Source organism: Gadus macrocephalus, chromosome 4 (assembly GCF_031168955.1).
Source record: "Gadus macrocephalus chromosome 4, ASM3116895v1".
Lineage (NCBI taxonomy): Eukaryota > Metazoa > Chordata > Actinopteri > Gadiformes > Gadidae > Gadus > Gadus macrocephalus.
The window spans coordinates 32,245,591-32,273,090 of record NC_082385.1 but is presented as its reverse complement, the minus strand read 5'-3'; the positions used below and the strand labels follow the sequence as shown (position 1 = coordinate 32,273,090).

General features: G+C 47.0%; 3 protein-coding genes across 8 annotated transcripts in view; all 3 read right to left on the bottom strand.

The window, feature by feature from the left end:
* LOC132455404 (5'-AMP-activated protein kinase subunit gamma-1-like) overlaps positions 1-2,430 on the bottom strand; it is a 6,908-nt gene extending 4,478 nt beyond the window's left edge. Inside the window, exons 1-7 of one of the 5 annotated variants that reach the window (XM_060049269.1) lie at positions 2,172-2,430; positions 1,909-1,947; positions 1,606-1,706; positions 1,216-1,297; positions 1,064-1,122; positions 298-343; positions 1-6 (exon numbers count right to left, since the gene is read on the bottom strand). The exon at positions 1-6 is cut by the window's left edge and continues 49 nt beyond it. In XM_060049269.1, the coding sequence (XP_059905252.1) occupies positions 1-6; positions 298-343; positions 1,064-1,122; positions 1,216-1,297; positions 1,606-1,706; positions 1,909-1,947; positions 2,172-2,208 (370 nt within the window). In that variant the 5' untranslated portion in view covers positions 2,209-2,430. Of the gene's footprint in view, positions 7-282; positions 344-1,063; positions 1,123-1,215; positions 1,298-1,605; positions 1,707-1,908; positions 1,948-2,171 lie in introns of all 5 variants that reach the window. The other 4 variants (XM_060049268.1, XM_060049272.1, XM_060049271.1 and 1 more) reach the window with 4 other exon arrangements.
* Positions 1-9,673, bottom strand: part of cnppd1 (cyclin Pas1/PHO80 domain containing 1) — a 16,727-nt gene extending 7,054 nt beyond the window's left edge. The window contains exons 1-8 of one of the 2 annotated variants that reach the window (XM_060049240.1): positions 9,402-9,673; positions 8,857-8,959; positions 7,912-7,993; positions 7,384-7,504; positions 6,289-6,417; positions 5,879-5,940; positions 5,410-5,527; positions 2,506-4,723 (exon numbers count right to left, since the gene is read on the bottom strand). In XM_060049240.1, the coding sequence (XP_059905223.1) occupies positions 3,938-4,723; positions 5,410-5,527; positions 5,879-5,940; positions 6,289-6,417; positions 7,384-7,504; positions 7,912-7,993; positions 8,857-8,959; positions 9,402-9,464 (1,464 nt within the window). In that variant the 5' untranslated portion in view covers positions 9,465-9,673 and the 3' untranslated portion in view covers positions 2,506-3,937. Of the gene's footprint in view, positions 1-2,505; positions 4,724-5,409; positions 5,528-5,878; positions 5,941-6,288; positions 6,418-7,383; positions 7,505-7,911; positions 7,994-8,856; positions 8,960-9,401 lie in introns of those variants that run through there. The other variant, XM_060049241.1, reaches the window with a different exon arrangement.
* A 1,493-nt stretch (positions 9,674-11,166) lies between these two features.
* Positions 11,167-27,388, bottom strand: abcb6a (ATP-binding cassette, sub-family B (MDR/TAP), member 6a). Its single transcript, XM_060049184.1, is given in 23 exon segments — positions 11,167-11,359; positions 11,362-11,397; positions 11,400-11,461; positions 11,728-11,796; positions 12,128-12,222; positions 13,313-13,384; positions 13,386-13,426; positions 13,873-14,047; positions 14,432-14,536; positions 14,688-14,745; positions 15,465-15,550; positions 15,683-15,746; positions 15,884-15,960; positions 16,957-17,082; positions 17,734-17,799; positions 18,028-18,137; positions 18,583-18,704; positions 19,645-19,837; positions 21,092-21,184; positions 21,621-21,807; positions 23,459-23,599; positions 26,019-26,539; positions 27,178-27,388. Coding segments are annotated over 22 exon segments (2,553 nt in total). The 5' UTR covers positions 26,538-26,539; positions 27,178-27,388; the 3' UTR covers positions 11,167-11,303.
* Positions 27,389-27,500: the final 112 nt, after the last annotated feature.

Sequence of the window (27,500 nt, the reverse complement as noted above, 5' to 3'; positions counted from 1 at the left end):
AGATATCTGAAGAGAGAGAGACAGAGCGTTAGAGAGAGAGAGAGACAGAGAGAGAGAGAGAGAGAGAGAGAGAGAGAGAGAGAGAGAGAGAGAGAGAGAGAGAGAGAGAGAGAGAGAGAGAGAGAGAGAGAGAGAGAGCGCTGAATGAACAGACTACTGCTGTTGGAAGTCATACCTCAACCGTGACATTTTAGTTATCTTGTCAAACATTTTATCTATAGCCATCACACGTCATCTTCAGGAAACACACAACCCTTTGTTTGCCCCATGTCAGTTATTTACTTTGAAAGGAATCACCTCTCCATGTCTCAATCTTGTGACTCTCCAGCTCATAGATCTGAACCTGCAATGGGACAACACACGACTTAAAGCGTCATCGGTACAATTAGAGCGATGTAAGAGAGGGATAGCAGGAAAGACCAGAAGAGAGCAATTTTGATACTAAACAACCCTGAAAAACCTCCCCTTCCTCTCTTCTCCTTCCCTCCTTAGTTTCTCTACCATTGAGAAGTGTTGCACGACACACACCTGTGATTGACAGGACAGACTGGCTCCCTCAACCAATCAGGGCGGAGATGCCCTGATTGGTCAGACGTGAGCTGGGAGCTGTCTAATGGTGTGATCCAGATGCCTCGGACACCGGCCTTTCCGAGTTGCAAGTGGGGAAATCTCCCAGCTTTCCTGCGGCATTTCACGGAGGCACGCCCCCCCTTTTGGACGGGGTTCCCCTCGGAATTACCCAACGACTAGCCAACTCCATGACACAATCACAAAGACGAACGGGAACGCTGTAAGTGCTCCGAGACCGGAAATGACGTCACAAGTGCAACTCGGAAGGCTGATGTCTGAGTGAATCTAGAACACACCATAAATTCGAAGTTGGCTCAATCAGAGGCAGGCACAAGCAACTCAAGAGTTACTACTATCAGTCTTATTACATACTACTACTATTGATTATAAATCGTTGTGTGTATCGACATATCACACAATGTGTGCTAGAGTGTGTGTGTGTGTGTGTGTGTGTGTGTGTGTGTGTGTGTGTGTGTGTGACTGCGGGGCTTACCATAGGAGATTTATAATAGTGATGCAGGATGTTGATGAAATCGGTGATGGTCAACATGCCTGCGATGGGAAAGAGATTTCAATTAGGCCCATGGACGGCGCTGGAGATTGAGCCAACTGTCAGTTGCCATGGTTTTCACTTCAGTATCTTACCCACAAACCTTTGCAGCTTGCTGTCCCATAAGGGGGCAGCTCTGAGGCCGTTTGCCACCAGGGCAAAAAATGCCTTCTTGACCTACAGAATCGCAAAAAATAAATAAAATGTATACAAAAATGTTTTCTTTCAGATTTTCATTGACCTATTTGTTTTTTCTGTGCAGATAACTTTATATATTTACCACTTTTTTTTTTTTTAAATACAACATTGTCATAAAAGGGAGAAGAAGAAGAAGAAGAAGAAGAAGAAAAGGAAGAAGGATTAGAAAAATCCAGAAAGAAAAATCCATGCAAAATACACACAAAAAAATAAATAAAAAATACTTGGTGTATAACATTCCCCAGGCATTGTTACGGATGGTTAACGTTAACCAGCCCAGTCGTTACCTGTAACTTGGTGTCGAACACGACCAGTTTGCAGCTGGTTGGAATGGCGTCATAGCACGTGTGGCTTTTCATGAAGTTCAGGTACACAGCGTCGCCATGCTCTGCACGGACAGGACGATATCCGAGGGTCATTGTACGGGAACGCGCCTGCGTGCACGGGTGCACCAAGCTGCAGCACGACACCCACGCGCACTATCACACTCGAGTGTAGTCAACAAAACGCACGTGCACACACACGGGGTCAAATGAGAAATGCAACACGAAAAATGTAGTATTATGATGGCATGATCGCTTTCGGCCTACCTGTATTTGGTTGTTCCTGTTTCTGCTGTTTAACGGGACCTTCGCGACGAATAAAAGCATCACATTAAACATTACATTGCAAAAAACGAAAAAAGGCATGACATTTGCCTGCATGCTATTGAGTACTTATTATTCCATAGCTACACTGCGCAAATAATATCGCTTTATTTTCAAATTCTTTATTTTTTAAATATACCCAGGGCGGTGCAAACAAAACCATTTCTCCCTCGACGTTAATAAAAGACCACTAATGTCTAGCCTACCTGAGAATGAGTCTCCAAGCTCCTTATTTGCGTCCATGAAACGCTCCCTAGCCTCGAGATAAGGCTTGTATTACGCGTGCAGTTTGGCCGTCTATTCTGCAGGCGCACACAAGAGTCATACGAGCCCCAGGATTGCCCCCCGACGGTCCGGTCCATAAATGGCCCGAGGCTCGCCTGAGCGGAATGCGCCCGGGCCGAGAGGATGTGGGCGGGGCGTAGAGCTGAGGGTCGCCCCGAAGTGTATTTGGCACCCAAGCACCCATCACCGATCGTATTACTGTATCCCCCAACCCCCCCTAAAAAAAAAAAAAAGACACCACACACACACGTGTAATAATAGGAAACGTTTTTTTTTTATTAATGTTTGGCCTTCTCTACAGATTATTTTTTTTCACATATCTTACATTGTTTACAAAATTAAAGGATATCTTGCTTCAACATGTCTCGAATTATGCTGCTCTCGGCAACTCAAAGACTTTTACATTTGAAGATTTTAAGAAAGAAATGTCTTGGTCGCACCGGAGTTGTTACAAAGTAATGTGATTGTGTAAAAAAAGCAACCAAATATCCATAAAACATCTGTGTCCAGTCAAGTTGTGCTTTTGAAGACGATGGAAGCGGAGACAACGGAACATATTGGATACTTCGTGCGTCATTCCTTGTCAATGTAAACAAACGGTTTATCGAATTGTTGCGTATTTTACCGCCACTGCGCCGCACGAATTCTGTGAAAAAAAAAAAAAGCGGTTGGAGTAGCCAATTTTGAACTGAAAACTCAAACGATTCAATGTTAAAATGTTAAAGACCTCTTTATGGTAGTTTTTAAGGGTTAAAGCTACGTGGTATTCTTACTTCAGAAACACAAATCCCTTCAAACACCATAAACAAGTTGCAGAAATAAAATACGCAAGCCAAACGAACACTGGTGAAAATGCTAGCTTATAAATGGGAGGTGAGGGGGAAACGAGATGCAGGTAAGCCTTTCCATGCTGCGTGTGTTGAACTGTTTGCAGAGGCAACACTGAGGTACAGCGGGCTTTTGCGAGAAGGAAGGCGGTATTAAGACCATCTAACCTACTTCAATTCCCTTTGACTTGCTTTTTTTCCAGCTTCTTCCTCAGTCAAGTACAGGGCAGAATCATGCTTCACACTCAAGTAGCCCTCCCCCCCCTTCAATTGTAAAATACCAATTCATTTAATCTAATCTGTATTCGACTAAATGAACATCCTTCCAACAGTGTATATCGAGATGCAAACCGGACCTTTTTTGTTCTGCTGTAGATCAAAAGAAACCCATCAGAAACATGCTATCACCTCCCCGAGCTCCCAAAGAATCGCCACGCGGTCTTGACGCAAGCTGGACCCAGCTCGTAACACGAGCAAGTTGCCGCCCGGCCGCATCGTAAACTCAAAACCCACAACCTCAACAATGGTCGCCGCAAAAAGAACTCAACGAAACCCGACCGCATGAACACATCCAGAGTCACCAACCTCCGCCCAAACCGGCTATGCCAGAGTATCGATGAGCCAAACCAAAAATAAGGAAATTCAAAACCCTGCGTAGTGAAAATGTGCGTGAGACGTGAAGCGGAGTCGAAGGGGTTGTGGGAGCGCCGACCGTGCCCCGTGGCAACTCGACTATGGCAAAAAAAAAAAACGCTTCTGCTTTTTTTCATAAATGCTTCATTTAACAAAACGTTTGCGTCGACGCTGTGAGCCAGGATTGTAACTGATTGTGTATTTTTTTTTTTAAAAGTATACAAAACTCACTTCCACTGAGTGTGTGTGGGGGGGGTGGGGGGGGGGGGGGGGAGGGGAGGGGTCGACAATGGCGCAAAAACCAACAAGCCATTTTGATAACCAAGTGCGTTGGAATGCTGCCCTCTGCGATGGCACCGAGGACAGGGGGTTCGAGGCCCTAGCCCGTCATGAGGATGGCTCGGGCCTTGTCCAGCGGCAGTAGCGACCGCGGGTGGGAGGCGGCCAAGCGGAGGGGCGGCGGCGGCGGCGGAGACGACCCAGAGTTCATAGCGGCGGCGGCGGCGGCGGCGGACATCCCGTCGGGGAGGACCGAGCCGGGCCACGGCCCGGGGTTGGCGTGGTGCGGGCGGTCGCCGGGGTAACGCGGAGGCGGGTCGTAGAGGGGCGTGGCCGAGGCGTTCCGGCCGCACCGGGGCGCCGGGTGCGAGGCGGGGCGGGAGAGCGAGGCGGCGGCGGACGACCAGCCGCGGTGGGGGGGGGTCCCGTTCCGGGGGGGCGTGGCCCAGCGTGGCCAGCAGCGAGCCCCAGAGGCACAGCACCGAGGTGGGCACGGGGGCCGGCGCCGGGCGGTCGTCGAGGCTCTCGTTGCCGGGGAAACAGCACGGGGGCGGGCGGGCGTCGGGGGCGGGCGGCGCGGCGGCGGCGGCGGCGGAGGGGTCCTGCGTCGGGGCGAGCTGGGGTCCCAGCGGGGGGGGTGCGTCACGGGGAAGGCTGAGGTGGTGGAGGGCGGCGTCGGTGGCGAGGAGGCCGGCCACGCCCGTCAGGTACACCAGGCCCAGCATGCAGGACACCTGGGGGGAGACGCACAGGGGTCAGGGGTCATGGTCTCGGGGGGGGCTACGGGGGGGGGGGGCGGGGCGCTCTTATTCTCACACTCGTGCCCGATTGGTTCTCTCTTAACGAGGTGGTTTCTTCCACCACCTCGTTAAGAGAGAACTTTTTTTGCACTAAGTCCCACAGACTTTAACTCCATAAGACCGGAGATCGGTGCAACGTGTGTGTCGCTGTACAACACTATTAAACTCCTTTACCTGACGCGATTTCTAAATACGACCTTTCAAATAAAATGCATTCAATTTCTAGAGATGCCATTATTCATTGAATTGCTACATTAAGATATTTACATTTGGCGGCTCAAATAATCTAAAGCCACTTTCAGTGACGTCCAAGAAGGACCAAGCTGCGTTTAAACTACTGCTGTCAGTTTAACGCGTTATTAACGGCGTTAATTGATGATTAATCGCGGGTTAACTATGACATTAATGCGATTAATCGCGATTAAATATTTTAAATCGCTTGACAGCACTAGTTTAAACGGCTTAAACACAATCGTTGCCATGACATCTGTGAAATGGCGAAAAAAACAAAATGGCCGACACCGCTCTCATCACACCCCCTTGGGGGGGTAGCCGCCACCCCATCCCGCCCCCCTCAGGGAGAGAGAGAGAGGTCGCGGGGTCGGAGGTCAGAGCCCCACCTTGGCGACGTGCTGGTAGACGGAGGTGAGGGCGTGTCTCCAGGCCGCCTGCTCCAGCAGCACGCAGAGGTCCGTGTAGGTGAACCAGCCTCGCCGCACGCCCTGCTGCTCCGCGATGCTGAACGACACGCCACAGGTTGTTAAGAGACACACACACACACACACACACACACACACACACAGAGGGGCTGCGTTCCAACACTAGGGTTTCCCGCCGCATTTACAGTTTAGGGGCCAGCCTAAGCGACACATGCCTAAATGAAACGGCAGTCTGTTGATGATCTCTACTGATCACAACGCCCTTCCCGAGTAGAAGAAACACCAATCTATCGTCGGGCCCGAAGCCGCTCCTGAGGGTGCAGTGCGTACTAGAGGAGGACCTAGGAGATATAGAGGGGCTATCTAGGCTATTGGAACGCAGCCGCGAGGTTTCGGGCCGAGCCTGCTGCGGGGTCCGACCGCCACCCACCTGGTTTCCAGCCGACTCAGGATGTCAAACAAGTCCCCGGGCTCCGTGAATAGGCTCCATTCCTGCGGCCCAGGGGGGCAGGGGGCAGGGGGCAGAGGTCAGCGACGGAAAAATAAATACATTTTTATCATGACACTCGTGCATTCAGCAGATCATTTGGGGTGCATTCAGATACATGTCGTTCAGGAGCAAGTCGGGACTCTTATCTTAAGGATAGGAAGGATTAAGGATTAAGGATGCCTATAGGTTATAGTGCGCTGACATCGGGCTTTGAACACGGTATCTTTGGAGTTGCGATAGGCCTTTAGATTCTATTTCACTCCCATGATAAGAGTAGGCTATAAGGGTATAGATCTGATGCAGGCGTGCGTGTGTGTGCGTGTGTGTGCGTGCGCGCTACTAATACTGACCATGGCATTGAGGAAATCCATTTCCAGGGCGTTGACCGTTTGGACGTCCAGTTTCCCGGCGGCACCCCACTCGTCGTTGAAGACCTCCTCGTCCTCGCCCTCGTCGTACAGGTATTTGCTTGCCACCATCTGAGACACGGGGGCGGATGTCACAGTGGAGTCATTCCGCGGACCGGTGCGTCTTGGAGCAACAGACTTACAGTCAATAGCTTAGAATTTCATATCATGTCGCAGACAAGATTTTTGCCGTCAGTCAAACTGTGGTACATTCTTCTGATTATTATAGTTCAGGAAAAGACTCTTGTAGGGATGTGCTGCCTTCTCTTTGCCTCCTTTACTCCTGGTTATTCTTAGCTAGATAGTTTAGTATTGTGTTGTCTTTTAAAAACTAGGAGTAGTATAGTGTTCTCCATTTTTCTAGCTAGGGTTCTGGATGTATGCTTGTGGCTTTGGCCGGGTTCATTCCAAAGCAATTCGCCTTCAATTCGCCTCTTTTTAAAAAACCTCTCTTCCTCTTTTTCAGTCTTTCACATTATTTTAGCTGAGTTAAAGTCATGTGTAACTTCCCCTTTATCCCCTAGATCCACTTAGCGTTTTAAAACAATGTCATTAATGGCAGCTTGCTGTATGAAGCCTTCAGTTGGACTGCAGATAATGGGGTTTGAAGCCAGAGCATTACGGCCTTAAACATTAAGAGTACTTATGGTGCGTTCCAGAGCCCATCCAAACCAGTGGGACGTGGGACTTATCCTACCTCCAACTAAGAAAAGTGCCCTGGAATGCCTGTCAAAGTGGAACATCCCACCGTTGAAGTGGAACCTCCTACTATCGAACTGGGGGGTGATCGACCTACCCCCACTTCACCACTTCACCACTTCACCACTTCACAAGTAGGAGCCAGGACAGTTCAGGTAGGATAAGTTCCACATCCCACTGGTTTGGATGGGCTCTGGAACGCATTGGTATGAATGTGTGAATTATGTTACAATATATGCTGCGAGCGACTGCGAGCGAAGTCGAGACGGGCAGCCACAGCGGGCCCAGAAATAACCCGGCCCTGTAATAGGGTGACCCCTTGACCTTTGCGGTGCGTACCATAGAGATCAGGAAGAGGTCAGAGGAGGAGATGTTTTGCAGGTACTCTGGGTTTCTGTGTCGTAGTCGCTCGATGTAGATCAGGGCCAGCATCATGGCGCAGGGAGAGATGCACGCCTCCCTGTGAGGCAGAGAGGGGTTCAGTCACATCATCACACCCGTTAAGGACCGTCCAATAGGGGGGAGTCGATCAAGATCATTTAACCAACTGGTTCACCTTTTGAGGTTAATGATTTTAAATGATAGGTTTAAAAGTTTGATTTGGGCTGCTTTGATTTCGAAAACCATAAAAAAGAAAAGAAAAAAAGGATTAACTTGTAACCTGAAATGAAACTTGACATATTCTGCATAACACTTCAACATTTGCTAATTGGGTGATTTCCCCAACAACAACAACAACAACAACAACAAAAACTTCTACAGAAGCCTTCCACAAGACTTACCTAATGTATCCAATTATTTAGTTCCATTCAATTCCATGCACTGAAATGCAAGATTAAGCGCCCCTAAAGAGGGTCAACCACACACCTGGCAACGTGGGAGGCATACTTCTTGTGTAGTTTGCGTATGGGGCTGGGGGCAGACTTCTGGAGGAATTCCACAGCGATATCTGGAAACATCCACACCGAAAACAAGGAATATATAAGTGATGTCATCTCTTAAAACCGGAAAAACAAGGTTTTTGTAAAATCGTTTCTTGGTCTATAGCCAAAACTCGATAGACCCTGAGCTCTGTATTACAAGGATGAGGACATGGAGGAAAAGGTAATATTTTGCAATAAGGGGACATTAATAAAGCATTTATTTACATTAGTTATTGCGGTTATAAGCCTTATTAAATTGGTTAGGGTTAACCCTAACCTCTATACTGCTGCTATAATGTATTAATCAATGTCTCTGTTAACCTGAATACCATAGAAAACATGAACACCATGAGTAAATGATTACAAGACCATAAGTTGTTAATTAATCGTAACATTGAAAGTTAGCAACAGAAATCTAAAAGGAGCTGCTTGCGATTAGTGATGTATAGAATGAGCAATGAGGCAAGTTATTTTTCAACATAAAGTTATGATTTAATCCTTACATTGATGGCCCCCACCCCCCAGCAAGGCAGCCATCAAACCAACAAACAGTTCACGATCCTGCAGTTCAGCGAACCGTGGGTCACGCACTAGAAAGTCACGTGACTTAAAGGGGGCGTTCCTGTCCCCGTCTCTTGCTGAGCTGGCGGGATGTCTTCCTTGTGTGCAATACCACTGTAGTCTAAATATTATAATGAATATCTTAAAATCCCTACGTAAAGGTTGAATATACCCATGACCCTCGTAATGAATACAATATGAAACAAAAATCGATGTCAGCCACATTGCCTGGGCTGCAGTTAACATTAGGCAGGACAGAATTAAAGTTTATACCAAATGATAAAATTATATTGAGTGTAATCGACCCATACAGGTGGGTGCGCCTCACCTGTCACCGGGCAGGAAAGGTCATCCAGTGAGACCTCCGGGTCCAGGCCGTAGTACAGTCGCTTCCTCACCCGCTCAGACCACTTCTGATGCCCGGGGAGAAACTACAGGAAGCACCGCTAGGTTAGTTACAGTACGACAGTGCACACAAACACGCTTTATTTTGACAGATTTGTGACTTGTTTGTTTGATTTTGAGAGCTTCATCGCAGTTACACGTTTGCGGGTTAATTGTTAACCCACTTATGTGTGTGTTGCTCACGATCACAATCCTCAAAGTAAGTTTAAAACAACAAACCCGCCACAACCCACTCCACCGTGAAACTAGAGACAGTATGCACACTTAGTTTTAGACACACTTGTTTCATGACAGTTACATCCCGGTTCCGATCTATTTGGACCGAATAAAGAAACTTCAGCACCACCGCGATATAACAATATGATCATGCGGCCTGGTCATATATTGTGCAGTGTAGCTTAGCATAGTTTAGCTTAGCATAGCCTAGAACAGCCCGTGTCGTCGCTGTACGCCCCGACCACAGCCTACCGTGAAGTCCTGGAAGTCCGACAGCTCGAAAGCTCTATCGTTGAATAACGACTGGAAATCCATTTTTTCTCGGTCAGATTATCATTAGCCAGCTAGCTTTAAGGAAAAAAACCTAGCTAACTAAGTGTTAAAAAAGCGAATGTATTTGGCCTGGGCCTCGGTTGTGGCTAAGCTAACTCTAGCTCAACCCCCAACCCGATCTCGGTGTTGTTATGACGGCCGTGTTCCGGAACTCGAGCTGCCTGCAGGAGGCGCCCCTCCTCGGGGAGGCGCTCCTGGGACGGTTACACAACGCTCACGAGACCGGTGATGATGTGTGCTGTCGCTGTTGCAACATCTTTAAACTGACTGATTTCATATATACTTCAGACATTTAAAATAAAATGTGTTTCCTTTCTATAAATAGCGTGTGTAATAAAGTGTAATCTAAGATTGTAGGTGATCTACAACTAATTATAGGTATTTTTCAGTATTAAAACACAATCAAACACCGTTTCCCATTGCTGTATTTTATTGATTTTGTGCTTTGGTAGTTTGAAGTAGGCATTCGGTTTGGATTGCAATTAGGTCTTCATCCTGCACTTGTGCCGTTTCAAGGTAAATATGAACTTGCACTTAGTTTGGGCTGAGCTTTCTCTGATTTTGATAAAAAATATTAGTCTCATATCTCTGTCAACTCGTGGCCTGTCAAGTCCTTGAAGACTAAAATCTTGACTTGAAACAACACATTTATCGGTATGTCAAATACATTTTCCAGAAGCTGAACTATATCACTCCTAAACACTTGAAAATTATTTATTTGTATTATTCTTTAATATTGTGGCATTTTTCATACAAACAATCAATACAATCTAGATCAGAGCACTTTAGTGTTTTCCGATAGTAAACAAAATAAATATACTTGCCGAATTACAAGACTAAAAACAAAGAAAGCAAACAAATATAAAAGAATAAAAGAAGCTTTGCCTTCCGTATTTTCTGAAATTCCCTTCTATTAGAGTGTTGGATCAATCATTTAAACACCCAATACTTTGGTTTCGTGAAAACTTTCTTTTTGTCCAACATATCCATAGCCAACACAAATATAAATAATGTAGTATTGTAGTAAAATAAGATTCCACCCTGAGTATAGCGTCCACATTTGTAACATGATCAATCTTCTGCGCGATCTCCTACGGTCGACTAAATCACCAGCACGGAAGAAAAATTAAACGCGCTGTAGCAGGATCAAACATAAAAACAGCCCTAAAACTGACAAAGATATTAATTCACATCGTTCGCTGACAAATGCTCCTCGAGGCCTGCCTGTTCTCCTGATTGTACGCAAGCACACACTGAAAAGTATCGGACTTGGATAGGCTTGATGGGTGAAAGCAAAATTAGCCTCGCTAACTTCTCACGTCTAGCTAAGCTAGACTGTAGCGTGATTCAGAGTTCAAAGGAGGAAGGGGTTGTGTAAAAAGGTGACATATTATTCCAACAGGTGCGAGTGTGATTAGCTGTTACAAGCCGCTTTGAAAAATGTGCCTCTTCTTACATCCCAGGTGGGCGTGTCTACCTAGATGTATGATGGACTTAGCAACGTTTGCTACAGTCCACTGGGTAGGCTGGTAGACTGATCCATCAGCACACATCTAGGTGGACACGCCCACTTGTGATGTCAGAAGAGCAGATCTCACACCTGGTGGTGTAATATGTCACCTTTAAAGGGGACATAATATACCACCAGGTGTGAGTGTGATTAGCCTTACAAGCTGTTTCGAAAATCTGCCCGCTCGAAACAGCTTGTAAGGCTAATCACACTCACACTGGTGGTATAACGGGTCCCCTTTAAAACCACACACCGTTTAAGAACAAGGCATAAAACAAACCCACAAACAAACATTCGTGGGGCGGTTTGGTTTAGTGGGGGCCGTGGTGATGACCCGATGAGCTGGACGGGGGTTGGAGCTTTTCGACTTGCGGTCCTTGGCCTCTGTGTCAGAGTCAGAGTCCTGGCCTGCTGTTGCCTCTGCCACATCTCCGCATACAAGCCCCCCTTGTCCAGCAGCTCCTCATGTCTTCACGGGAAAAATTACACAAAACAAAAGCAAAGTTTAGATGATCACTTCCGTTTTTTAAGAAAAACAGAAGTTTAAGGTTAGCGGGTTAGCGGTAAGCGGTTAGCGTTAGCGGCTAACTCTGCTATTTTGTAACCAGTCAGAGAAACGGCTTGAATGTCTGCGATGCCAACTCTTACAGCCAAAAAAAAAAAAGGGTTGTATTAAGGAAATCGAAAAGGCAGGTGGTTCCCGTCTTAAGACGGCTTGACCGGCTCGTCACTCACCTTCCTCGCTCGGCCACCTGCCCGTCACTGATCACCAGGATCTGGTCGGCTCCGATGATGGTGGACAGCCTGGCGTGAACACACAGAGGAGCAGACAGCGCCGCGGGAGGTTAAAGGTCATATAACCGGTAGGACCAGGGAACCACGGAAACCACGGGGGGGGAAACCAAATAACGCTGTTAAACCCCCGGCCACAAGACTCCGCTTCATGACATGCGTCGGAATTCAGCGGGAGTCGTGTCGCATCGAGGTGTTTGCCAAAAGACTCAAGGCTCAGTCACGGATCCACGTCGACTCGACGCGACGCTACGACCACGCCGACGCTTCGACGCAGTGGTCCAATCACAGTCCTTGCTACCATAAGCAAGCCGTCAGAAGGTTCCTTCCGGTGTGTGCTCACCTGTGAGCCACCACGATGGTGGTGCGGTTGGCGCAGACCTTCGCAAGAGAGGCCTGGATGTTGCGCTCCGTTTGGGTGTCTAGTGCGGACGTGGCCTGTGGGGGGGGGGGAAAGAAAGAAAGAAAGAAAGAAAGAAAGAAAGAAAGAAAGAAAGAAAGAAAGAAAGAAAGAAAGAAAGAAAGAAAGAAAGAAAGAAAGAAAGAAAGAAAGAAAGAAAGAAAGAAGAAAGAAAGAAAGAAAGAAGAAGAAAGAAAGAAAGAAAGAAAGAAAGAAAGAGAGAGAGAGAGAGAGAGAGAGAGAGAGAGAGGGAGAGAGAGAGAGAGAGAGAGAGAGAGAGAGAGATCCGTTTAGCAGGGCACACGTTGCCACAGTAGTGATGTAGTAAGCCCGCTCCACACTCACTTCCTCTGAACGGCTTGTCGTTCATGTCTTTAATTCATAATGATCAGACAGGCCGTCAGAGGTGTGGCCCCAACCGCCAACCCTCGAACGCTAATTCTTTACAAGTGATGTGAAATTACCTTGATGTAATCCACCAAGAGCAAACCAGCTCACCTCAAACCTTCACCCGTATAAAGAGACTGGCACTGGACGTATCCAAAATAATAGCATAATTATGACACCCGAAATGTATAAGGAGTATAAGAAGTATATAAGCATAGATCACCGAGATAATTCACAACAATAATGATACATTTTATTTCTAAAGTGCTTTTTAGCTCATCTGCCAGTACAACAAGACAGCGGTCTGTCTGCTGTGTGTGACTGAGATAATTCAAAATAATATAGATGTAATATACATGTATTTTATACATAAAATACATTTTATGTATAAAGAGCTTTATTCAACCAACTGCCAGTAGAACATGGCGGTGGTCTGTGTGCTGTGTGTGACTGAGATAATTCATAATAATAATAATTAGTGCCGTCAGTTAAACGCGTTATTAACGGCGTTAACGCAAACCAATTTTAACTGTGTTAATTTTTTTTTTTTTACTCTGGCTCGAAACAAACCATAATAAAAATAATAATACATTTCACTTATAAAGCCCCTTATCGATCGACTGCCAGTACAACATGGCGGCGGTCTGTATGTGTGTGTGACTGAGATAATTCATAATAATACATTTCACTTATAAAGCCCCTTATCGATCGACTGCCAGTACAACATGGCGGCGCCCTCACCTCGTCCAGCAGCACTATCTGCGGCGCCTTGAGGATGGTTCTTGCGATAGCCACCCTCTGCTTCTCCCCCCCCGCTCAGCTTCAGCCCCCGCTCGCCCACCTGGGAGTCGTAGCCTATCAGAGGGGAGAACAGCTCATCGGTAACCGTATATGTGCGGGGGCTTTTCAATGTTTTTGTGTTTGGATCACCGGTCGTCAGGCAGGCGGCGCCATGGTGACAGCGTAAACAAAGGAGAAAGTTGAGGGATCACAGATATGCAGTACAGGTGGCTCGCTTGTTTGAGTAGTTTGGGACCCGCAAGAGCGTCTCACTTCGACATAAACATGAAGAACTATAAAAGACATAGACTGAGCATGATGGAGAATGTTTTGTAAAGTAAGATGTCACTCAATATTGAAGTAAATGATAAATGTGTGATTTAGAACCTCGAAAAATCAGGTACACATTATTTGGGTTATTTCAAGATACGATCATTTGACCTGATTTCCTCATGAAGAAAAAAAAAAAGCACATAAAAAAACTACAAAGCCCACAATGCTTAGCGGCGTCCCCGTCTCACCCTCAGCAAAGCCCATGATCTTGTCGTGGATGTCGGCGGCGATGGCCGCCTCCTCCACCTCCGCGTCGCTGGCCGAGATGCGGCCGTAGCGGATGTTCTCCCGGATGTTGTCGTTGAACAGGACGGTGTCCTGGGGCACCACGCCGATGTGAGACCGCAGGGAGGTGAGCTTCACCTGGGAGGGGGGGGAAGAGAGAGAGAGAGAGAGAGAGAGAGAGAGAGCGAGAGCGAGAGAGAGAGAGAGACAGGCAGACGGAGAGAGGGACAGAGAGAGACGGAGATAGAGAGAGGGAGAGAGACGGCGAGAGACGGAGACCGAGCGAGAAGAGAAGAGAAGAGAGCGAGAGACAGAGAGAAAAATGGGATTTGATTGTAAAACTGTGCTGATAAACCACATGCACTTCACGGCAGTAACAGGTGAAACTCTTAACGGTTAACGCAGGTACGAACATGTGCATGCGTGGATCTGATCCTATTGAACAGTCCTCATTAGGCTAGCGGTCGCCATGAACCGTCCTCAGTATGCTAGCGGCGTGCCTGCGTGAGGACGCAGGGTTACCTTGGCGATGTCCTGGCCGTCGATGAGAACGTTGCCTCCCTGGACGTCGTAGAAACGGAACATCAGCCTGATGATGGTGCTCTTCCCCGACCCTGACTTGCCCACCTGCGGAAAGGGTCAAAAGGTTAAAAGGTCAAAAGGTCAACACGCGGGGACGGCGAGACCACAGGACGGGAGGCAAACGGCCGCCCTCCCGGGGCGGGTCGTGGTTTAGGGGATGGTGTGTGTGGGGGGGGGGGGGGGGGAGAGGACGTACCAAGGCGAGGGTCTGGCCCGGGTTCACGGTGAAGGACACGTCTTTCAGGATCTCCTGCCTGACAAGCGACAACGCAAGGGTTTCAAATCAGTGAGCGAAGGACGGAGCGAAAGCAAAACCAACCTGCTTCGAGCCAACGCCAAAGGCGTTGGCTCGAAGCAGGTTGGTTTTGCTTTCGCTCCGTTGTTTAGTCGTTTCCATTGGAGGAGCCGGCCTCCTCTGTAATGGACGCCAGTCCCAGGACATCAATAGCGGCCGAGCGACTTTCTCTTCCTGTCTATAACATTAGGTCGGTTTTGTTTATGGCTTTTGTAACGCCAGGTCAATTTATAGCTACTGACTAGTTACAACTTCTGCTGCTGCTGCTACTGCTACGGCCTTCCATTAATTTAACGGACCCTTAATTAATGTTTAGCTTCAGCTGTGTTTTCCTACTGGGAAAATGGCCCACTGGGTCAACTTGAATATTTTATGTTTTAAAAAACCTGATTGATTATATTTTGCGATATTAGCTTAAAAAAGACTTTTTGACGAATTTTGACGTTACTTTTTGACATTTTGGCATGAAAGTCTCAGTGAAAGATAGATGTTTTTAAATAAATACAGTGTTCGTCAAACCCCTTTCCTGTCTCTCTTCACTCTCTAAAAAAGGCCAATCCCATGGAAACATTTCATAAGAAAGAGCAACATTGCGATAACTTCAAAGGGCAGATAATATTTAAAGGCCATTAATTATCGATAACAAAAGTTATTGTGTAACATTTAGTTTTGGCTCACCCATTGATGTAGCTAAAGTAGACATTTTGAAACTCCACTTTCCCCTGTTTGAACTGCAGGTCCCCAGCCCCCAGACAATCCTTCACCTATCAGGGGAAATCAAAAGCACACACACTTACACAATAAACAATAAGCCACCACCATAAAGCCTCAGGCAACCTTAGGTACATAACACCAGTATAGTTCAGCCATCTTAAGGCAATGGACTCCGTACGCACCTCCTCTTCCTCTTCAAAGAGCTTGAACATGCTTTCCATGTCGATGAATGAGTTCTGGATCATTCTGTAGTATAGCAAACAAAAATCCACACATACTCGTGAGAAAAGAATATCGACCAATCACAACGGGGAACCACATGGTTGCCGGGCAAGATGGGGCAGATTTTAGTACATGGCGGTATAATGACTGAAGAGAACTACCTGTAGTAGGTTCCGAACCAGTTGAGAGGTGTGTAGAGCTGGATGATGTAGGTCCCAAACAGAACAAAGTCTCCCACCTGCAACACAAAGCTGAACTCTCAGGGCCTGTGTCCACATAGTCTTTCTCTGGGCGACCTGCACATTTCTGCAATGGTTTCCAATGGGGACAGTGTACGCGGATGTACGCCTGGACAAAAACAACAGCGCCTTGCGTTTTATTACGGCGCTTAAGAAGCTAAAAGTGGATATCTATTTGAAGTAGGTTTTTCTGAATTATACACTCAAGAGTCAGTTTAATTACATTCAATTTGATTTGTATAGCCCTTCATCGCTATGACAGTCTCAAAGGGCTTGACAGGCCAAATATTTATGACTTTAGTTACTTTCATATATCAAAATGCTTATGTTTGTTTCTGCATACGGTGCTTATCAATCAGATGTACAGTATATCAATAAGTTACCTCAATGATTTTAAGCTAGCAGCCAGGGAGCTTAAGTGGCTTGCTATCACAGAAACGGTAAAGAAAAGCAAGTAGCATTGTGCAGCATCTTTGTTGTAGACGGGGAATGGGTTAACCTAGCAATTGTAAATGCTTAGCACTTGTTTCTATGGATATCTTTACTGTACAGACAGCAATATATTGGTCTCTTTCTTCTTCAAAATGTACTTATTGTAAGTTGCTTTGGATAAAAGCATCGGATAAACGCCCTGAACGTAAATGTTTTTTGTCAGAGCTCTAGTGCTTTATCCCGTGCTTCCAAGCGCGTTTCTGCCAGGAATAGACGCTTTGTTGCCAATGGCCCTGATGTCATTGGCACACTCTGCACTTCAAAGTCAACGCAAGAGCAGAATCAAAAACACACACAAAAAAAAACGCACCTCCCCAGAAACTTAGTACCCTCTCTTCATCGCCACTTTTACGCCGACTTTCAAATGAAACTAGCCATTTCGTGTCTCGATGTTGTTCTGTTAAGAAAACGAATGCGCCTGAATGGATGAGTCTTTCAAGAGGGGGTTGATCCATGTGCTTCTCCCGTGACCCGCGCTGGGGGTGGGGTGGGGGTGGGTGTACCTTAAACCTGCCCTCGGTGACGAAGTAGGCGCAGAGAAGGGAGCCGGCCAGCAGTCCCAACCCGATGATCAGGTTCTGGGTCTGGTTGAGGAGGGCCAGCGAGGCCTGGGAGTCCCACTCCGACCCCTGTACCCCGAGACGTGGAGAAGACAAGCCAGTGAGCAACGTGGGGGTGCAGGGGACAGGTCAGCAGCAACAGGAGGAGGAGTGTTGGGGATGACAAAAAATATGATTATCATGAAGGAAAAAATAAACTACATGAGAACAATTATTTGTGAAAAAAACGAACTGAAAAAACACACAAAACGAGGCTTGGCAAAATAATGACAACTGAATGAAACTGTGTTTTGTGATTAAATGGAATAATAAATAATATTTCTTAAAAGGTACGATGCAAGTTTTCTTTTTTTTTCTTTTACACATTTAGGGTTTCCGACCTTTTTGAACCCCACTACTGACTAATACCCCTTATTACAAAATAGACAACGACTAGCACTGAACTAAACAAAAACTAAAACTTAACTAGCAAACCCGCTTTAAGTACTACTTAAGGTTAAATAACAAATAACAAAAAAATACTAAACTAAAATGACCTTGAACAGTAGTCCAAGATAAGAATGTATGAGCCCACAGTGTTGTCACACTCACACACACACACACACACACACACACACACACACACACACACACACACACACACACACACACACACACACACACACACACACACACACACACACACACACACACACACACACACACTGTCTAGTGTCTGACCTGGTATCTCAAGATGGCTTCCTCAAAGCGGTTGACCTCGTAGCTCTCTGCGTTGTAGTACTTCACCTGTTGACACATAAGGGACAACCGTTCATTTAAATATATAAAAAGGAAAATACCAATAAAACAACCAATGAAAAACGAAGACATTCAGGAGAAGGGACTCAAAGATAATCCATGATCAATACAGTAAAATAACAGAGAAACAGGCCGATGCAATTCATATTTTACAGCGGCGGACTAGCATGTTTCGACAATTACAACCCGACCTTTTTAGACACACAACAAACCAACCGTTTCGAAGTTGAGCAGGGAGTCCACCGCCTTCGTCTTGGCAGCGTTGTCCTGTAAGTTCATGTCCCTTCTGTACTTGGTCCGCCATTCTGTGATGATGATGGTGAGAGCTGGGAGGGGAGAGGGGCTAGGGGGGTCAATAGCTGAACTGGATATGCATTCACAATTGCCCCTCAACGAAATGAGATGCCGAACGTCAAAGACATCAATAACCGATCTCCGACATCAAAAGCTGAGCAAATAAATCAATTACTGAGCAAATAACTCAATAACTGTGGCAATAAATCTATAACGAATCAAACAAACCAATACCCCTTCACACGTATCGATAACTGAACTTCAAAATAAGCACTTATGAAATCACAATCTTCCTTTTTTTTATCAAACCAATACTATTACGCCTATTTTTCAGTCTACCAAGTTCACTAAAACATTGGTCAGCAAATTTTGTCCTTCCTCCCTTCCTCCCTCCCTCCCTGGCTCGCACTGCAGCCAAGCCAACCGACCCCGAGATCGACAGTTGGTAGCTGGGCTAGAAACATGGCCGCCACTCACTGAGGTACAGCGTCATGCAGACGAACACGATCAGGCCGAACCAGGCGTTGAAGTTGGTGACGAAGTAGATGATGGCGATGACGATGTCGGCCATGGTGGGCGCGATGCTGAACACGATGTAGCTGCGGAGGGAAACGAGGAGGTTATTTGAGGTGACGCGTTACAATAGGGGTTGTTTAATCGTCGATTAACATTAGTTAATAACTCTAACCTCACCAAACGCTAACCCCCATGCTATATATCAACGCTTATAACTGCAATCAGCGTTATTAGCATTAGCATAGGGGTTAGGGTTCAATATAACCCTATAATAGTAACATAAATGCGTTCCCTGCTTCTAATTGTTGATCCTTCTATAAAAAAGAAAAGGCTAATCACACTCACACCTGGTGGCATAATATAACCCCTTTAATATTGAAGTATATTGTACCCCTTTAACCGGCGTCTTAACGTTATCAATGAGCACCAATCAATCTACAGAATTCTTGACAAATCCCTATATTTGACTGTGTTCTCGGTATCACAGAGTAAAGTCCAAATCGTTACACGATTCTCGGTAGACACGCCCACATTTCCCGAAAAATCTCACAAACGTGATCCATCTTTGTGTCGTCGGTATAAGACGGCAAAGTCACGATCTTGACACATCCCCCCCCCCCCCCCTTTGCAACCCGCTCACGACAAAGCAAGCCGGGGATTTGACTTCAGGGTTGGGGCGTCATGGCCCCGCCCTTCCACCCGTCCGTCCGTCCGTCCGACCGTAAATGTAAATGGACTGCATTTATACCGCGCTTTTCTAACCATTAGCCACCCAAAGCCCTTTACAATATTGCCTCACATTCCCCATTCACGCACACATTCACACACCGACGGCGGAGTCAACCATGCAAGGCGACAGCCGGCTCGTCGGGAGCTAACAGTCAGGGTTAGGTGCCTTGCTCAAGGACACCACGACACTCAAGCTAGGAGGAGCCGGGGAATCGAACCAGCAACCTTCAGGTTACCAGCCGACCCGCTCTACCTCCTGAGCTACTGCCGGCCCGACCGTCCGTGCGTCCGTACCTGAGCAGGGAGTTGATGGAGGAGGTGCCGCGGTCGATGCTGCGCAGCACGTCGCCCGTCTTGCGGCCCAGGTGCCAGCGCAGCGACAGGGAGTGCAGATGGCCGAACAGCTTCACCTGCACCACCCGGTTGGTGTACTGCTGCACCCGGATCCACAGGAAGGAGCGCAGGTTGCTGACGAAGCCCGAGGCGCCTGGGGGGGGCGGGGGGGGGTCACAGAGGTCACAGGGGTCACAGGGGACGGGGGGCGTCACAGAGGTCACAGAGGGCGGGGGGCGTCACAGAGGGCGTCACAGAGGTCACAGAGGGCGTCACAGAGGTCACAGAGGGCGGGGGGTGTCAGGGGGGGTCACAGAGGTCAAAGAGGTCACAGAGGGCGTCAGGGGGGTCACAGAGGTCACAGAGGGCGTCAGGGGGGGTCTGGTGGTTCGGGGCGTTTTGACTTTAAAACGTTTGAAGGCAAAAACTTTACTTTACATTTACGTTCCCATTTAAGGCGTTTAGCAGACGCTTTAATCCAGTGCGATTTACAATAAGTACATTGGTCAGAAGAAAGAGAGGCGACAATATATCGCGGCCGTTACAGTAAGGACCTTCAAAGAAACAAGTGTACTTGTGTAGCATTGCACTGGCACAGTGTTTCCTGTTATGAATTCCTTAATTCTCCGATCTACAAACGGCCATGGTTATGCTTGGAAGAACCCGTTTGCCAAACACACATTCCTGATTTCCAGACGGCCCTATCGATTGCATCGCCCTCATCTCACCACCCCCACCCTGAGAGAAAAAAAAAAACCCAACATGACAAACCAGCTTCTTCTACACCCGCCGTTTAAGAACCTGATGAACCCATTGTCTCCCGATCTTTCAACAGGATTTTACCGGTTCCTACGCAGATGAAGATATGATAGAAATTTAACTGAGAATCCAGTTCAAGTAAGTGTGTGTGTGTGTGTGTGTGTGTGTGTGTGTGTGTGTGTGTGTGTGTGTGTGTGTGTGTGTGTGTGTGTGTGTGTGTGTGTGTGTGTGTGTGTGTGTGTGTGTGTGTGTGTGTGTGCAGTATATCTCCTTGAAGAGAAGCGTCTACAGAAAGCCGTCATGCAATGTTTGAAAATCGGAAACGTACGAAGTTAACGTAAATCAACATCGGACTACTCTTCACGAACTGCACGGCCTTCCCCTCTTCATCTCCCGAGGATCCCCCCACGCCCCGAAAGCCAACCGACGTTCAGAGAACAACATCATCGTTTACGAGAGAAAGATCGGAAGCTAGCGATTGCCGTCGAAACGGATCGGAACCGCGGCCATTTTGGATTTGTTCGGACGAAGACTTTTGGGGGGGCGCGTTGTGACACAGCAAGCGGACGTGCCGTCTGTCGATCATGGCGGTGTTTCTGCGTGCGTGCGGGTGGAGCTGGGGGTGGGGGGGGGGAATTGGGGCACTTACCGGCTCCTCCGCCCTGGAGGAATTTGAGCATGACGTAGACACAGACGGTGGTGGCCAGCTTTCGCCAGCTGCTGCCGTCAGTCAGCTCGTTCACTGGAGGGAGACAGGGAGAGAACGGAAGAGATAAAAACCACAGAAGAAGAGGAGATGGCAAAAAGGAGGAGGAGCCACATGTCACACCTGGTGGAGGAGAGGTTTGTTACTAAGCCTTAAATATATACAGGTGAAAGGCTGAGGTTCTTGTGATACTACTGGTGGATATTACAGTACTTTATGATATATATATCAAACTTTACATATTTAGGAAGAATAATTTACCACCCGAACCTCATTTGAAAAACGGATAAGAGAAGCAGTTAAAAGTAAAATACTTTCCAACTTTGAATTCATTAAGTTGGAAGAGAAACACCAGTAACACTAGGTAGTGTTTCAGAATTGTTGCGTGCGCAATGTGTGTGTGTGTGTTATCTCACATGTGTTTATGTGTGTGTTATATGTGTGAGTGCGTCTCTCTCTCTCTTTCTCTCACCGATGTTCTTGTAGTAGATGGGGACGAAGACGTTGATGGCCCGCTCCACCCCCAGGAGACTCAGGCAGAGCAGCACCAAGCCCTGGAGGAGGACGCTCCCGCGGGGCCACATGTAGGGCAGCAGCAGCCTCACCTTGCTCCTGAAGCCCTGCCACGTCGACTGGTTCTCCTCCTCCTCCTCCCCCCCCTGCGACCCGGGGGGCGAGACCCCGCGCATTAGGCAACGCCGCAGTTTTAAACCAATGGGAGACGAGCTAGGATTAAAGCGACGCTACGAGGCGTCGTGTGTTCACTCGGCAGCCATCTTGAATTGGAAGCGACAACGGTTTCCTGTTTAACTACGGTACAAATAACGGCGTGATAACAGTTTAAAAAAATAATAATAACGGTTTGTCGACCTTTCACGCTGTTCGCTTTGTAAAGTCGTACCTTGAGTTTAGTTCCAGGATCTCTCCTGATTTCACAAACACACTCTCTGCGAGGTTCAGGGGTTTGCGGAAGATTCTGGAAGCCTGTAATCCTACAAGGGTCCTTCTCGCCGGACGACGAGAGTTTAGGAAAACAGTAGCGGTCCGACGCAGGCATGATAGCGATGGTTGGGTACAAAACACTGCTGTGCTGCTCAGTACCACTAACTGCTACTAGAGTCAACTGTCAACAAAGCAACTGTCCATAAAGCCTAGGGTCAGCTTCTGGAATCCCCAGGAATCCCCCCCCCCAGTGTTGTTCTGAATTCAAGATGGCCGCCGAGTGAATAAAGCAGTGTGGAAGGGAGGGTTTAGAAGAGGGAAATGATAGAGGACAGAGGTTTCCACACACAAGATTGCATTTTTTCTAAAACTGTGAACTTGTCACAATATTGTGTATACACGATGAGGTTGATGATATTTCTACGCATAATTTACATTCAGAAGACGCTTTTATCCAAAGCGACTTACAATAAGTACATTTGTCAGAAGAAAGAAACAACAATATAATCGCTGTCGGCACATTACGGATGTTCATAGAAACAAGTGCCAAGCACTCACAATGGCTAGATTAACCCATCCCCCGTATGCAACAAAGATAGCTAGGATAAGAGGTGCACAATGCTAAGTGCTATTTTTAAGTGCCAGGAGGTACGACATCCAATAAGTGCGTAGTCAATAAGAGATAAAAAAAGTGTTCTGTTATGGAGCGTTATTGAAATTCCTAACAGGAATTCAGTCCCCATGTAATGAGTTGATATCACAGTAAAAGTACACACAGGTATAGTCTGAGGCCACGTTTATACGTAGCAGGGTATTTATAGAAACTAATATTCCCGCCCCGTCCGTTATCAAAAATAACATTGTTCACCCAATATCGTTTTCAAAAAAGTTGTCGTTTACATCAAAACGCATAAATACGCCGTCGAGCGCCATTATAACTATGCCAAACCTATGGGCGGCAGTGTAGGGAGAAGGATAAAGCCATGCAAGCCAATCAGAATCCTCAGAATCAACAACAACGAATAACACGAGCGTCTTCCTGCAACAAACAAACTGTAAACATAGGGCGCTCATATGACGTTAAGCATTTCCTGGCGCATAATGTGACGCTTCAGAACCTAAAACCCCGTTTCCCCCGTTGACACGACAACAGATAACCGGCATTTTCAGAAATCTCCACTTTGGCCGGAATTTTTAGAAATTATCGTTTTCTGTGACAAAAACTGCGTTTTCGTGTAAATGAGAGGCCAAACCGCGTGGAAATATCTGCGTTTTCCCTTCGTGTAAACGGGGCCTGACTCCGGATCAGATTCCCCTAGACGTCACCCAGCTACTCTGTTGACCAATCAGCCGACCCCGGTGACCCACCTGCGCCCGGCTCTCCACGTCATGCTCCTCCTCGTTGATGAGCAGCATGTACGGTCGCCGTGGCAACCCCGGAGCTCGGAGACCCAGGAAGAAGAGCGCGCCCGTGGCCAGGTAGCGGATCAGCCACAGGGCAAACTCCACCTGATTGGAGGGAAGTGGAAGTCCAATTAACCAATCACTAACCACCAGCCAATAAACCAATTAAGATAACGTACCGTAATTGCCCCGGGCTTCAAAAGAAGGGTAAGGTAACGTATCACGGTTTTATTACTGTCTGTCGCAACACCAACATGTTTAATAATTATTGAATTGACTACTAACTGGTTGCACTGGTGCAGTGCTATACCTTAATCTTACGGACCCTTAAATCATGTCCTGAGCTACACATGTGTGTAGTTCCTACTGGGGGAAAGGCCCATAGGAAGACTCAACTAGTCTAGAGGCAAAATTTACAGTAAAAGGATCAGCCAACATTGACAAGTGTATAAAAGGCCTAAAGGTTAGGGTGACCAGACGTCCTCTTTTTCCCGGACATGTCCTCTTTTCGAGACCTAAAAAATGCGTCCGGCAGGGATTCCAAAAACGTCCGGTATTTTGCCTCGTCGCAAAAAAAAATAAAAATATTATTGTTATTATTATTATTTATTTTTTTGCCTCGTCGCATATTTGTGTTTCTGGGTCTTTCACATAACCTACTAGTTATTACCATTGTATATGTCTATGGTTATTACGGCCTTCCAAGTTCTGGAAATGGTATCTCCCTTACGTTCCACCTTCTTGCGCGAGCTGACTGTAGAGAGAGTCTGTCATTGGGCGACCGATCTCAGGGTTGGCAGAGCCACGATAATTATCCTCCAAATACGACCATTTTGGGCCTTTGGTACGTTACTTTGCCATTTCCAATCTGGCAACATTGAGCACCTTGCCGCTTCCACTCTGTTTACAACAGCACATTACATCTGCAGCCATGCCTAAACGTAAATGTAAGTTCACGGACGAACTAAAGAAAAAAAAAAGAGTAATTTATTATTTAGAATATTGTATTTGTTATCATTATTGCTTTAATATATGAGGAGGACTGAAAAGTTTCTAATTTTCTTATTTTAATGTGGCCATATAAAGATTTTATTATTTAGAATGTTTTATTTGTTATCATTATTGACACATTTAAATGCCACAAAAAAGATTTGTTTTACATTTGCACTTTGCAATTTTGTTAAAGTTCAATAAATAGATGTTCATATTGTCATTTCATTTGTGACATTTGTATGCATTCACATGGTCATGGTGCGGCATGCTATCCACTACCCCCCCCCCCCCCCCCCCCCGCGACGAAGTGTCCTCTTTTTTACAAACTCAAATCTGGTCACCCTACTAAAGGTTCAAACATGGCATTAGAAAACACTCAATGTTTAAAACAACGAACTGCAAAGACAAAACTTGAGGATATAATAATTGTAAGACAAAGCAATATAAAACACCATCTTGGGCTTTGCAAACTAAGGATTAGGATGTGCCAATATTGACAGTTAAAGCAGAACCCTGATATCACTGTCTGGGTACTGGGGACATAAAAGATTAAATGATATCAATGTCACCAAGATCTAGAGTAATCTTTATGCAACACGCTAAACTGTAATTTCCTCATTAGATGCAAGAGTTCCGGATTTTTTCAACTGCTCCAACTGAAAAGAAGTGTTTCATTGAAGGCCTTTTTCATGACAAAGCACGTTTGGCCTTGGTTTATCCTGTGGGGGCGGGGCCACACATGGTTTCGCGACTTCATTGGTTGAGAAACAGTTCTGAGAATGTGAAGTGCGTGTGTCGTTGTGTGACAGAAGAATGACTCAGCAAAATCTAGGCTCAGATCTTCTGGCCGTTTCTTGCCTTCCTCCATGACTGGCATATTTTCTTCTTAACTGATTGAGCTGTTGATACTACTCAGAACTTTTCCGCCCGGAGGAAGCACTTGAGCACTGTAGTCAAACAACACAACAAACCTTGACTAAATAGAATGAACAATTCAATGCAAGAGTACAATTCATTGAAAAGTTAGTTCCAAGATATCCATGGATTTGTGTTACGGATCAAAGATGGGTCTGAACTTCAAATGGGGCTCAGGACTCCAAAATACAAATAATAACCAAAAAGACATATCTTCACAAAGGAATAATAATTGTTCATGCTTTCAATCTGCAGGCTTTGTTTGTGCTGTTTGAACATTTCTACGCGTGTTTGTGTTGTAGTTCATTCTGTTGCTGTACCGCACATTGTGACTTGTCAGTGAAAGGTACTAAATAAACACATGTAACTTACTTGCTCACTTACTTTAGTGGCAAGAAGCAAACACCAACATCGCAATGATGAACCACAGCATACTTTATCCCTTCCAAACTACTCTCTCTCTCTCTCACCCTCTCTCTCCCCCTCCCTCTCCGTCTCCGTCTCTCTGTCTCTCTGTCTCTCTCTCTCTCTGTCTCTGTCTCTCCTCTCCTCTCCCTCCCCCCTCCCCCCCCTCTCTCTCTCTCTCCCCCCCCCTCTCTCTCCCCCTCCCACTCACCTGGTCTCTCTGGGTGTCCAGCCCCCACCACCAGTGCGGACTGTACCACGACACGAAGGCCAGGTTCTCCGCGCAGAAGGCCAGCGCCCACAGCAGCAGCAGCACCGCGCTGTGGCCCCGGGTCCGATCCATCAACAGGGCCCTCCGCCTCTCCACCCTCAACAGGGCCAGGGCGTAGCACCAGCCCAGGGTCGAGAGGACCCCGTACAGCACCACGTACCCCGGCAGCTCCGCGTCGCCGCGGGACGCTCGCCATATGGCGCCGCCCAGGAACTGGACCATGAGGAGGATGGACAGCGCCTGCTGGAGCGCGTACAGGCAGGAACGCGGGATGAACTTGGGCTCCATGGCCGTGCCATAGCGACGGTAGAAGACGCAGTGGAGCGTGCCCAGGAAGAAGGTGACCGTGAGCAGGACGGAGGGCAGGAGGGTGAAGTAGAAGCAGGGCGAGATGCCCCGGTCCACCCAGGTCTGGGAGATGGACGAGTTGGACTCGCAGTAGCTCCGCAGCACAGACATGACTAGTGGAAACGAGAGACGGGGGGGGGGAGAGACACAATGACAATGAGTGGCGGTATTGAGGTTCAAAGAGGATGGTCCACATTTGCTTTCCAACAACAAAACGAAACACTGTCCACTAGCTCTGAGCTAGTGAATTGTTAGTTCAGGCTTATTAATGCATTAACTACATTAGTATTGCTCTACGTGGCTATCTCTCTATCTTTACATGTCTATATCTCACCCTCACAATCTCTTTATACGTCTATAGTTTACTCTCTCTCAATCTCTCTGTTTTCGTGAGTAGACCACAGGAATAGCCTTCCCACTGTGATGGGAGACTGTCTGCAGACATAAGGTTGAACATGCCAACCCCCTGAAGCATCATTCACAGCATTCTCATTAGATACAGAACACTGTAAGATGAGAACCGGATGGGAGAAGAGATCCGACACAATGACCCACCATGCACAGCAGATAAGAACCCTTACACGAACAACAAGCATTGTCAGTACACTTGCATACACTTCAAATAGTTCCTCCAATAAATGATCAATACTCTGATCGAATAAACAAATCAATAGTACTGGGTGTATTTATACTACATTCGTCCTACATGTCATGGAGCTTAGAGCACCATGTCAATATAACAGACACTCACCTCAAAAAGGGTACGCTGGTTTTGTAAAGTGGCTTTAATTGTCTCTTAGTCCCTCAGGCGATTCAATGTTTGGACGTGCATGTCTATTCCTGGCGATATATTAACCTAGCCCTGGCATTGCCCGGCTGCTCCGCTCTTATTGTCCTTCGTGTTATAAGCGCCCCTCCAGTTGCTTTGCTGGGAAACGCTGAGCGATCGATGACTCGGTGATCCACTGTTTACGCAATTCGCTGCGTCCGCCTTCAGCGACTCCTAGTGGGCGCGGCCGGAACTGCGTGCTGTGTCGACAAACTTCCACACGGCGGCGACAAATACAAAGCAAT